The sequence below is a fragment of the Lycium ferocissimum genome, chromosome 7 (assembly GCF_029784015.1).
Source record: "Lycium ferocissimum isolate CSIRO_LF1 chromosome 7, AGI_CSIRO_Lferr_CH_V1, whole genome shotgun sequence".
In the NCBI taxonomy this organism is placed as follows: Eukaryota; Viridiplantae; Streptophyta; class Magnoliopsida; order Solanales; family Solanaceae; genus Lycium; species Lycium ferocissimum.
In genome coordinates, this window is record NC_081348.1 from 63,581,067 (window position 1) to 63,593,719 (window position 12,653).

Here is a 12,653-nt window from a genome sequence, read left to right on the forward strand (position 1 = left end):
TTTGACGAATGCATGTTTTACCTCGGCCGTGGCCTCCGCTTTTGTTTGACGGGAGGAAAACTTGGATCCGTACCAACTTGTGTGTTGTCACATCCAAAGCTGGGAATACCGTCACGGCCTAAATGGGACCAAGCAAAGCAATCTGAGTTATCTTTAAGAAATTCAATAAAAAAAATTCTGAGCTTGGGTGTTAACCCCGTGCCCAGGTATACCTTCTTTTCCGATGGGTGAACGAACAGTGTGATTCGACCGTGGATTTAGTGGCATCTGAATCATCGGGCGCCACAAAGGTCCTTGATACTCTGAACTTTTACTCTTCGTCTGGTGTGTCTCTGTTCCGATCTTCAGAGGATTTCGAGATAGGAATCTGTGATTGTTATTTGGCATTCTTCCCTTCGTTCCGATTCGGCACCTTTATAATCTTAACAGATTCTTCAACCGCGAACATTTCCTTTGCGGCCTGTTGTTTACCACGGACGGTTTTGATACCTTTTGGGGTCGGAAATTTCAATACCTGATGCATAGTTGAGGGGACCGCTCTCACGAGGTGAATCCACGGTCTTTCCAGTAATGCATTGTATCCCATGTCTCCCTCTGTCACATAAAATTTTGTCTGTTGCGTAGTTCCTTCCATGTTGATCGGTAAAGTGATCTCACCCTTCGTCGTCTCGCATACCATGTTGAATCCGTTGAGGACTTGTATTGCTAGTACGATCTGATCTAGTAGTCCCAGCTGCTCGATGACTCTCCATCGAATGATATTAGCCGAGCTACTTGGATCAATTAGCACACGTTTGATTCTAAATTTATTGGCAAAGACAGATATTACTAGTGCGTCGTTATGAGGCTGGGCGATGCCTTCCATTTCCTCGTTGCCAAACGAGATAGGACCATCGGGGTAGTCATTCCGAATGCACTTTTCCCTTGTTATGAAAATCTTGGTGCATTTTACGACCGGCCCAATGGGAGCGTCTGTTCCTCCCATGATCATGTGTATCACCTGCTGAGGCTCGTCCGGCCTATCCTGCTTGTTAGAGTCCACGTTCTTGAAATGCGTTTTTGCTCGTTCACTTAGGAATTCTCGAAGGTGTCCCAAATTGAATAGACGGGCAACCTCCTCTCTCAGCTGCAGACAATCTTCGATTCGATGGCCGTGAGTGTGATGGTATTTGCAAATAAGACTTTTATCCCGCTTCTCTGGATCAGACTGGATTGGTCTTGGATGCCTTGTTTCTCTGTTACGGATAACGGCCGCCGCTATGGTCGCTACATCTACGCAGAAATTATACTCGGATAACCTTGGAGTTTCTTTGTTTCCTGAGGTTCTATCGGCAACATTTCTGTTTATCAGTCTCCGACTACTTTGGCCTCGATCGTTCCTTCGATCATTTCTTCTATTAGTCTTGCCCGATTCGTCGTTGCGCCTATTTCCCCTTCGATCGAGCGGGTAAAGTTGGTACCTGTCATACGATGATATGGAATCAAGATCTGCCGCCCTCTTCAATCGGTCACTCCCTTTACCAGAATGCCATAATACCGGCCGGTCCTCAGAATCTTATCATCTTCGACCCTGATCTTCGATTGATATCTGTTGTGTACATCAGCCCAGGCGATCGCCGGGTACTCTATCAGATTTTGCTTTAGCTCCATAGATGTGATCAAGCTTATTGAATTGAGCCCTTGAGTGAAAGCCTGAATGACTCAATCGTCAGTGACCGGAGGTAAGTACATGCGCTCCATTTAGAATCGATCCATAAACTAGCGTAGGGTCTCGTCATCTCGCTGCTTGACGTTAAACAGGTTCGATTTTCGGGTTTCGACCTTGATGGCCCCGGCATGGGCCTTGACGAAAGCATCAGCGAGCATGGCAAATGAATCAATTGAATGCTCGGGCAAGTTGTGGTACCAAATCATTGCCCCCTTCAACAGGGTTTCCCCAAATTTCTTAAGCAGCATTGATTCCCTTTCGTCATCGGCGAGATCATTGCCCTTAATAGCACACGTATATGCAGTCACATGTTCATTTGGGTCCGTTGTCCCATTATACTTCGGGATATCGGGCATGCGAAATCTCTTAGGGATTTTCATCGACGCCGCACTCGGCGAAAATGGCATTTGGATGAATTTTTTCGAATCCGATCCCTTTAACACCGGTGGGGCCCCCGGAATCTGATCGACCCTTGAGTTGTAGTTCTCCACCTTCTTATCGTTTGTCTCTATCTTCTTTTCGCCGGACTCGACTCGTTTCGTCAATTCCTCAAGCGTTCTGATCAGTTCGTCGCTCTGCCCAAGATGGTTCTCGTTATTCCAAGCAACGTGCCTTTCTTCCGTATCCTGGGTCTGTTCTGATGGAGCAATATCGGGTGCCTGATTCCGGTTCTGCAATTGCGCTATGATCTCTTGCTGGGCCTGTAATTGGGCTATATCCATGTCTAACTGGTTTTGGAGTTGTTGCAGCATGGCTCCATTATTCTCGCCGGCTGGTACGTTGCCCACCGATGATCTGGCTTGAATAGGATTAACAGGAGGCGCGTTGTTGTTAGGTACGCCCCCATCGTTATGTTCATGATGACTTGGCTCGACTTGAAAGTTGACGGAATGGGAATCTGGTATACCTGAAATCAAACCTTAAAGAACAAGTGTAAAATATCGAGTGTAACCAGAATTCGTATTGAACCGGCACTACTATTTCTGGCCCCATGGTGGGCGCCAAACTATTTAACCTTAAAATGGAGAACAATTAAATTTATGCGTGATGCCAAAGATATGTGGCTCAATTCAATTCAAGATGAGGTTACAAGGTAAACATATAAGTAAATAAAGAAGCAGATCTGACCAAATATTAATGATGACTGGCCTCGGGTATCGAAACCGAGGTCGAACCCCTCTGCCGGGTGGTTACACAATGAATAATGAAGATAAACTTAGAAAAATATGAAGGAACTCAGATGGTTCTATTGCTTTTTTGCATGAACTCTTTCCTCTTTCTGTTGCCAAGCCCCTCCAATGGATGGGGACCTCCTCTTTATATAACAGAGGAGTTCTAACCCTAGTACAATTCTAAGTAAGGAAAAGAAATCTGGGGACAGCTGTTGCTGAGATTGACGCCGAAATATCCGGTTGGGGGCGGATATTCCGGTCTTCTCCTTATGGCAGTTAACCGCTTCTCCTTTAACGCCTCGTTCCGGATCGAGCTCGAAGCCTCATCCTCGATAAGCCGGTTGTATCGTGCCCGAACATAACCACGACAACGGGAAACCGAGCATGTCCATATCCTCGGTTTTACCCGTATACAATATGATGAGAATCCAACCAATAAAATGTTAGAATTTTCTTATTTCTACACCTGTTTTATGCAAGCAGCATGGTCCCCAAGTAAGCATTATGTTTTAATTTGACAAGTTTGTTGCTTTGTGCCACATCCCATAATCAGTTGAGGGGTAGAACAGATTGTAAGTTAAACTGATTATGAGATGCAGGGATCACTAACTCTTTTTACCTAAATCAGAAGGTAGATGAGTTACACTTGATATTATTATCTAAATGAACTGTTGATTTTGTATTTTTTACTTATCTTGAAATTAAAGCATGCTTCTTATCATCCTTTTGGTGAAGTTGAATTAGAATTGGTTGGGCATGTTGTACGAGGAAAAAAATGACTGATGATTATTTACTGAGTCGCAATGGAGATAGCTTGGACTGTGAAGTTCGCTGCATGTAGCTTTACTCTTTGGAACACTAAATCCTGTCAGAATCTTTTCTTGCTCTGCTAATTAAGGCAAATTATGCCTCTCTTTTTTTTTTTTTTTTTTTTGGGAAGGGAATAGAATGAGTTTTTGAAGACATTTCACTGAAAGGATATATCCGACACAACCCTTTGGAGATTTTTGTTCTACACTGTTTTATGTATGTCTATTTAGCAGTTTTTATATCCCTTTTGTTTGTCAAGGTAATAACCGATTTTTTTAAGTTTGATCACAGCGTTCTAAAAATTTTGCAGTAGGGCTCCATTTTTGACAGGCAGTGCTTTTGACAAAGTTGCATCAGCATTGTTTGAGGTTGAGGGAAAGTTTACATAACCAACAACCAAATGACAATGAGAAATTTGTAGCATATATTCACCATTTCTATTTTCAATATTTTTTTCCATGTGGATTGAGTAGGTGCAATCAGCCCAAATTGTCGCATAGAGAAGAAATTCTTGCAGTGTTTTAGGTTTGACAAAAATAGAGCTAACAGCCTTAACATCGAGATAATATCTCAGATGGTCACTCAACTGTGAGTATTTCACTCAGAAAGTCACTCAACTTTGTTTTCTAATCAGAAAGTCGCTTAACTTTTGTTTTCTAACAAAAAAATCACTCAACTATGGGTGTTTTACTTAGAAAGCCACTCAACTTTGTTTTTTAACCGGAAAGTCACTCAACTATGGTGTTTTACTCCGAAAGTCACTCAACCTGTTTAAGTGATTTTTTAATTATATTTTGCTGATTTTTATTTAAAGCCAAGATTGTAAGAAATAAACAAGTATCCATTTATAAGATAATAGAAGGAGATATTCGTGAAAGCCACTGTTCTTTTATCTAATTTGGTAACAATTAACGTTTTGGACTGGGGTCCGGAGCCAAAAGGGTATAAAAATACACGGTATAAACCAAAAGGGGACGGCCAAAAATTTACATACCAAAAGGGGTATAACGTGGATCGGCCCCACGTTATACCCCAATTTTTTTTTTTTTTTAATTGTCGAATCTTGAGCCGGAAAAAAAAATTATTTGTAAAACGTGGAGGGATCCACGTTTACAAATTAATGAAACGTAAAACGTGGATCCCTCCACGTTTTACGTTTCATTAATTTTTTCCCGCACGGTCTAGGGTTTTGTTTGACGTTACCTCTATTTAAATCATATTCGGCTATGTTTTTAATATAAAAAAATTATTGATTTTTTTAAATTTTAAAGCATATAGTTAATTTTAGTGAATAACTCAAATAAATATTTTAACGCATATAATAATTAAATATGTGTTATATATGCAAACAGAAATAAAAAATAAAATATAAGTTAAATAAAAGTCACACATTAACTAAGTAATAAATGTTAAATTACATGATAAATAAGACGTTGTCTCTATTTAAATCATACTCGGCTGTGTTTTTAATAAAAAAATTTATTGATTTTTTTAAAGCATATAGTTAATTTCAGTGATTAACTGAAATAAATATTTTAACACATGCAATAATTAATATGTGTTATATATGTGAACATAAATAAAAAAAAAAATTGGCAAATTTTTTTTGTACAACAGTTAGTGTGTTTTTTCATACTTTGACCAACGATTAGTCGTGTGTCAAGACTCCGAAACGTCAATATTTTATATAGAACTCCGATATTTTTTTACGCGTACAATAATGTAGGCTCAATACATCAAGGATACATATACGTTCAGATCGTCATTTTAGGGGTTGAAAGGTGCCCGAAGTATAAGGAGAAAAACTAGTTGTAAAGTGGTCAAACTTTAGATGGTCATAACTTTGCGCTCGGACGTCCGTTTTATGCGTTTTTTTTTTTTTTGAACTTGCGTATTTTTTCGAGATCTATGCGGACAAGCTGCCGCAAGGCGGTTTGGCTGAGCCGATTTTAAAAAAAACACCTTTTATCCCATTCGATTTCAATTTTCCCCCAAATTGGCCACGAAATTTTCAGTTTTATTTACTTATAAGATGATGATACGCAATAGATTTCAACGTAAAAATCCGGGTAATGTAGTCGTGAATGTCAATTTCACGCGGTTTCAATTTTTGAAAATAAAGCTGACTAATTTTCTCGACATATAAAGTTGACTAAAATAACCTTACAGTCAAACACTAAGTTTTTTCAAACAAAACTTACTTCGGGCACCTTTTCAACCCCTAAAATGACGATCTGAACGTATATGTATCCTTGATGTATTGAGCCTACGTTATTGTACGCAGAAAAAAATATCAGGTTCTATATAAAATATTAACGTTTCGGAGTCTTGACATACGACTAATCGTTGGTCAAAGTATGAAAAAACACACTAACTGTTGCACAAAAAAAATTTGCCAATTTTTTTTTTATTTATGTTCTCATATATAACACATATTTAATTATTGCATGTGTTAAAATATTTATTTCAGTTAATCACTGAAATTAACTATATGCTTTAAAAAAATCAATAATTTTTTTTTATTATAAACACAGCCGAGTATGATTTAAATAGAGACAACGTCTTATTTATCATGTAATTTAACATTTAGTACTTAGTTAATGTGTGACGTTTATTTAACTTATATTTTATTTTTTTATTTCTGTTTGCATATATAACACATATTTAATTATTATATGCGTTAAAATATTTATTTGAGTTATTCACTAAAATTAACTATATGCTTTAAAAATTAAAAAAATCAATAAATTTTTTTTATTAAAAACATAGCCGAATATGATTTAAATAGAGGTAACGTCAAACAAAACGCTAGACCGTGCGGGAAAAAATTAATGAAACGTAAAACGTGGAGGGATCCACGTTTTACGTTTCATTAATTTGTAAAACGTGGATCCCTCCACGTTTTACAAATAATTTTTTTTTTTCCGGCTCAAGATTCTGACAATTAAAAAAAAAAATTGGGGTATAACGTGGGCTGATCCACGTTATACCCCTTTTGGTATGTAAATTTTTGGCCGTCCCCTTTTGGTTTATACCGTGTATTTTTATACCCTTTTGGCTCCGGACCCTTTTGGACTGACTGTGATTTTTGTCACAATATAATTTATATGATTCTTCATTCAATGTAAGTACCATTATAAAAGGAGACTTAATGCATATGCGGCCCTCTAAACTTGTTTCTTTTTTCCATGTTGGCACCTCAACTAAGTGTTGTTCCTATTGAACCCCTGAACTCATTTCCAAATGTGTCCATCAAACCCTCTAAATTTAATCATACTTCTCTAGCATTTATTGTTATATTATCATTATATATGGAGTTCATTTAAATAAAACTATTAGAAAGGAAATGAAACGAAATAAGAATTCTCCTAAAAAATCAGATAATTAAACAGTTGAGAGAAAAGAAAAATGGAATTTGGATAAATATTTAGATGTTAACATGTTGTATACTCGTTCAATATCATGTATTTATTACAAAACTTATAATGGTCAGCTCAATAACCTAGCAATTGTTGGTTTCTTCTTTCTTGAAAGTACGAAGCTAATGAGTATCGACTAGAAGCAAAACATTTTGAAGATTTGCAGCTACACCTCTTTGGACGAGTGTTTTCTGATTTTTATTAAAAGCAGAAATTAAATTGGGGAAATAAAGGTGGAGTACTATTTTAGACAAGTTGTAAGTTATTATTTAGGTCATGAATGTGTTGGTTTCTGCTGGTTCTGCTCTTCCACTGCCTGATTAATTAAGAGCTACTCTTTTTTCCCTCTCAAATGCTGCTAATCTTAGCTAAAAGATAGCATAATTAAATTAGAATATATATTAGCATGCAGGGGCGGAGCTACAGTGTTATAGAGGGGTTCGGCCGAACCCAATAGCTTTTTCGTAGACCTTGTATTTGTACTAGAAAAATTAGTGAATATACATAATATTTACTTGCCAACCCTTATACATAAATAAGCAGACGGTTCAGTGGCTAGGCAGAGCCTAGCGAAGTGTCTTCCCACCTGAGATGCGGGTTTGAATCCCACAAGCGCCACTGCTTTCTTTTTTGTTTTCTTTGGTATAAAGCAAGATTTCCTTTTATAATTCTTTTTTAAAATTAGAAGAAATTAAAACAACTGAACCGTGCAGTTTTTTCCATTGGGATTTGGGGGTATGTTTTCCCTTGTAGTTATCTACAGATTATTATACTCCCTTTTTAACACTTTATTTTGTAAAAACAAAATATAAAATTAACAAAATCCAAACCCAAAAGCAAAAAAGCAAACAACTTGTACGCAGTACGTTACCATTCTTTTTCATCTTTCTCTTTCACAAAGCAAAATCAAAAATCAATTTTCAAAAAAGCTAGGGTTTTTTAATATATTAAATACTGATACTTGTTCGTTAGTTTAACGGTTGTTATACATTAGCTTGAGGTCGTTGTCCTGTCTTATGATTCGAACCCCCAGACTTTAAATCCTGGCTCCGTCTTTGTTAGCATGTTGCTACATTGAAGATGGAATACTATGTAAGTCGGATTATATTTGATAGACACATTTGAGGACGAGTTCGGGGTTGTAAACAATGACTTGGATTGAGGTGCAAAAATGAAAATGAAAAAAAAAAAAAAAAAAAAAAAGCAAGTTTAGGGGGCCGCATATGCATTAAGCCTAAAAGGTATCCTAGGATAGTTTTTGGGTTTTCACCAAGTAATTTCCATTAATTGAATCACACAAATTAAATCGGTTATTGTCCCATCAGATTTATTGTCTTTTTATATTTTCATCAGTTCAATCAAATGTACATCTTTTTATTTTTATTTTTTAAAGTACTTGTTTATTTCTTACAATTTTGACTTTAAATAAAATCAGCAAAATGTAATTAAAAAGTCACTTAAATAGGCTGAGTGACGTTCTGATTGAAACATCAATAGTTGAGTGACTTTCTGGTTAGAAAAAGTTGAGTGACTTTCTGAATAAAACACCCATAATTGAGTGACTTTCTGGTTAGATTACAAAATTGAGTGACTTTCTGAGTGAAACACTCATAGTTGAGTGACTTTCTGAGTTAAACACCCATAGTTGAATGACTATCTGAGATATTATCTACCTGAACATCATAGTCTATGTTGTCTTCATCTAGTATTTACAAAATAAAGTGTCGTCTAACTATAACTGTAGACTTTTTAAAAAAGTTGGTACATAGCAAAAATCGTCCAGCTTTTGTTTCTTTCCATAACAAGTCTAACTTCTCATGTAGGAATATCAAGAATATCCTTTTACATTTAACCAGAAAATACTCCATTACGTTTGTATTTTGCATTAAATAAAAAGTAGAGTTAAACATCTATCACATTTTCCGACGACATGTTTTACTCAAATCTACCAAAACTTTGTACCATAAGAAGGATATCAATATCATTACAGGAAACATACTCTATAAAGAAATCTTAGGTAAGATATGACCCAAAAATGTGTGCACCTCAAAAAATAGAAGTGTGGTAACTACATATAATATCTAATTTAACTGAATTGCTCATCTTTGTTGATTTAAACGCCATCAATTTTTTTTTGAATTCAAGTACCAACATTTTAGTGAAATAGCAATATTATTCAGAAGATATTCTAACTTCAAATGACTAACATTAGTATTTTTTATCTTTTAATTTCATTTTAGGCCTCAAAACATAGTTTTAAATTATAGACTTAACTAACAAAAAATATAAAATTTATTATAATTGACATGAGATATGTGTGTGTCTAGAAACCAGTACACACACCATTTGTGTGCCACGCAGTGAAAGACATCAGGTATAAAGTTGGATCTAAAAATGAGTTTTGTTTTAGGGAATAGGGTCAAATATACCCTTCTACTTTGTTTTAACAGCTAACTTTACCCTCCGTTAGTGATTGTGGATAAATATACCCCTGCCGTCTTCAAAATTCACACTCGTACCCCTATTTGTATGGAAAAACCACAAATCGATTTAAAAGACCTGATTTCAAATGAAATTACCCACTTCGAACAGATTCCAATGTCACGCCCCAAACTTGGGAAGGCGTGGCCGGCACCCGGTGCCTTACTTGACCCCAAGCGTACCATCTATAACTCACAAATCCTGAACATACATACAAGTAATCTGGCCGACAAGGCCAATCTGTAATAAAAGAAATATAATTATAGGTCGAGAAGGCCGCGCTCAGAACAATCTATAATAACAACTATCTCAACTGATATGGGATCAATCCAAAATAACATATATATAAGGGCCGACAAGGCCACCAGGTTGATATACTGTACATACAAGATGCGTTTACAAGCCTCTAAGAAGAACAAACTATACTGTGGTCAGGACAGGGCCCCGGCCAACCCATCATGTCTATATAACTCAAACTGACTCCCAAAATCTGGACCTAGTAACTCCGGATGAGGTGGAGCATACCAATCACGCTGATACTCGGCATCGTCTACTGGGGAGGTGTTGACACCCAATTTTGTCCCTCCTTTAATTCAATTTGTTTTCTGGAGCTTCTAAATTTATTGACGAGTTAAGTATTTTATTTTCACTACTATTTCTACTACTATTAATATCATTATTAATCATAATTTATCATAATATATATTATACTAGTTATTAAATTAGTAGTTCAAATAAATTAATTAAAGGAAGAAAGGGCCATGAAAGTTCGACCAAAGTAATGACGATCAAACCGTCACCCACAAAACCTTTCCCGATCCGGCCAATGCCCGACCCGACCGGCCTTTTCTTGACCTCAACATCTCTATCCCTAAACAACTTCAGCCTCCCTCCTTCTCGTCTCTCTCTCCTCTCACCTCTCTCGTTTCCTTTCTCTTCATCATTATTCCTCTCTCATCCCCATTTCAGCGAAAGCTCAGTCCCCTTTCAACTAGGACAGATTTGCCACTCCATTTACATACAAGTTTTTATCTCTCCTACCTGGAACGATCGAGTCAACACAAGACGACGAAAATATTTTTTTTCCTTTAGCTGAAAAGCTGTGGATACAAAACAAAGGGCTTCAGATTCAACGGATCGGTTTTTTGATTCGTTTTCGAAATTCAACTAAAAATCCCACTTCAAATCCCGCCCAAAAATGAGAGACAAAACCCTAATTTTTCTACTCCTATAAATGCCTCTTGAACACTTCAGTCGGGGGGGGGGGGGGGTTGTTTTCGGTCATCAAGCCTTGGTTTTTATCTTGATATTCTTTTAAATCAGAAAGTACTTCTGCGAAATATAAGATTTTGAGGCTGAAAATTATCATCAACATAGCCTCAGTCTAAAAATAGCCATATATTACTCCATTTCCATTTTCCGAGCTGAAATTTTAGTTACTTTAATCGGGTTCGGGAGTGTAGATTCGAGACCGTCGACGCCTTATTCGCTGCACCAACAAAAGGTCATTGACTCTCCATCTCTTTTGCTTCAGTTATGTCCTTTGTGTTTAATATTTTAGTTCATTTATATAGAATTCAGAATGCTAGTTAAGGTCTAATCGTTTAATCTCAATCGGAATGGAAATGAGTTATAGCTTTGTTTCGATTTATGTCGTTGTGCCGTTGTTGAGATTATTTCTCTTTTCATCGAACTTGCGAAATATGAGCCCATTACAGTTCTCGCTACCCTTTTGTTTGTCCAAAAATGAACTAGCTTAAGGGGATTAACGCAAAGTATAAATTAGGTTCTATTTGAATCATATCTTCGAATCTCCTCCCACATTCTTTTTTTAGAACTGTCTTCAGATCGTTGTTACTAATCAGTAAAGTTATTAGTCTGTTGATTGATAAATTTATTTGAAGCGCAAGAATGATTTCTTGCATAAGGTTGAGTTTGTTTTATGCTTTGAGATTTAGTTTAGTTATAAGTTAATAAGGATTATTCGATGCTTTCAGCCTGTTTGTTTTGTCATGTTTATTTGCTAGTTCTGTTTTAGTTTGTTTTAAGTCAAGAACCAGCTGGTTTGATTTCATGGACAGTTTGATTCTACCTCTACGCAAAGTTGTAAGAATCATGCCTATAAGATATTCATATATGAATACACTCTATTCCATCTCTTGGGCTAATAATGTCCCCTGTCGCTTAGAAACAGCGTGCTAGATTTGGATCTCCCCCCATTTATTTTCAGTTTGTTATTTTGTTTCAAGAGTGAAAATAACCGTTTCAGTCAACTGCCCACAATGTCTTAGTTTGATTCAACTCTTCTATTTTCTGCATAGTTTCAAATTAGGGTAGCAGGTATACCGTGTCCTATTTTGCTTAAGGAAATTAGCGTAATCAGTGTTGAATCTTTGTTTAACAAAATTAGTTTGTACTCTATTTGGATTATGTATTCGCGTCATGGTATTAACACTAATTTTGCTTTAAAGTAAGTTCGTGCTAGTGCAGCCTATACATATGTTTGAGTACCAGGATTCTGTCATTAGTTTTCAGCGTTGAGAATTGGATAAAAAAATATGTGCATTCTGTCGTGGAGAACTCCAGTTTTGTAATTCTCAAATTCTGCCTTTACCTCCTTGCTATATGCCTTCTTTGCTGTTTTCCTTCAGTTTGATATAGCCTAGATATGTATGCGCTAAGTCAAATTAGGAATCTTAAGCTTGCAATTATTTTCTTTGCTGATACGCTCAAGTTCTTTGTTAGCAAACACATGTATTCTCTATTTTGAAAGAAAGGAAGTTTATATGGGTTCTTTAGTGTTTAATAAGATCGTATGAGACAGTTTGATACAATACTACTACTAGGTGGTTTTCCCCATTTTTTAGTTGTTTTAGTCGATTGCTTCACGTTGGGATCACGTTTACAGCCGACGAGTTTAATGACTACACAATGCCATAATCGCCTGAGACTAAGGCCCATAATAGATCAATCTAGTTTGATATAGGATGTGTATGCGCATTCATGATGACATTACATGGTCTTAGTAATATTTTGTCTAGATATCATGGTCAGTAAATCTGC

At 36.5% G+C, this 12,653-nt stretch overlaps 1 protein-coding gene across 1 annotated transcript; it reads right to left on the bottom strand.

Annotated features, from left to right (window-relative positions):
• Window positions 1–376: 376 nt before the first annotated feature.
• Window positions 377–1,650, bottom strand: LOC132062419 (uncharacterized). The gene is made up of 2 exons (XM_059454994.1): window positions 1,538–1,650; window positions 377–1,460 (listed from the first exon to the last, which is right to left on the bottom strand). The coding sequence occupies exons 1-2, from the start codon at window positions 1,648–1,650 to the stop codon at window positions 377–379; spliced, it is 1,197 nt and encodes a 398-aa protein (XP_059310977.1).
• Between the last annotated feature and the right edge of the window lie 11,003 nt (window positions 1,651–12,653).

What these genes read in the sequence shown, in the direction of transcription:
- LOC132062419 (XM_059454994.1), bottom strand. Translation starts at nt 1,650, where the DNA reads ATGGAGCTAAAGCAAAATCTGATAGAGTACCCGGCGATCGCCTGGGCT. An exon ending in AAGATTCTGAGGACCGGCCG is followed by an intron (nt 1,461 to 1,537) that starts GTATTATGGCAT and finishes ATCGTATGACAG; the next exon opens with GTACCAACTTTACCCGCTCG.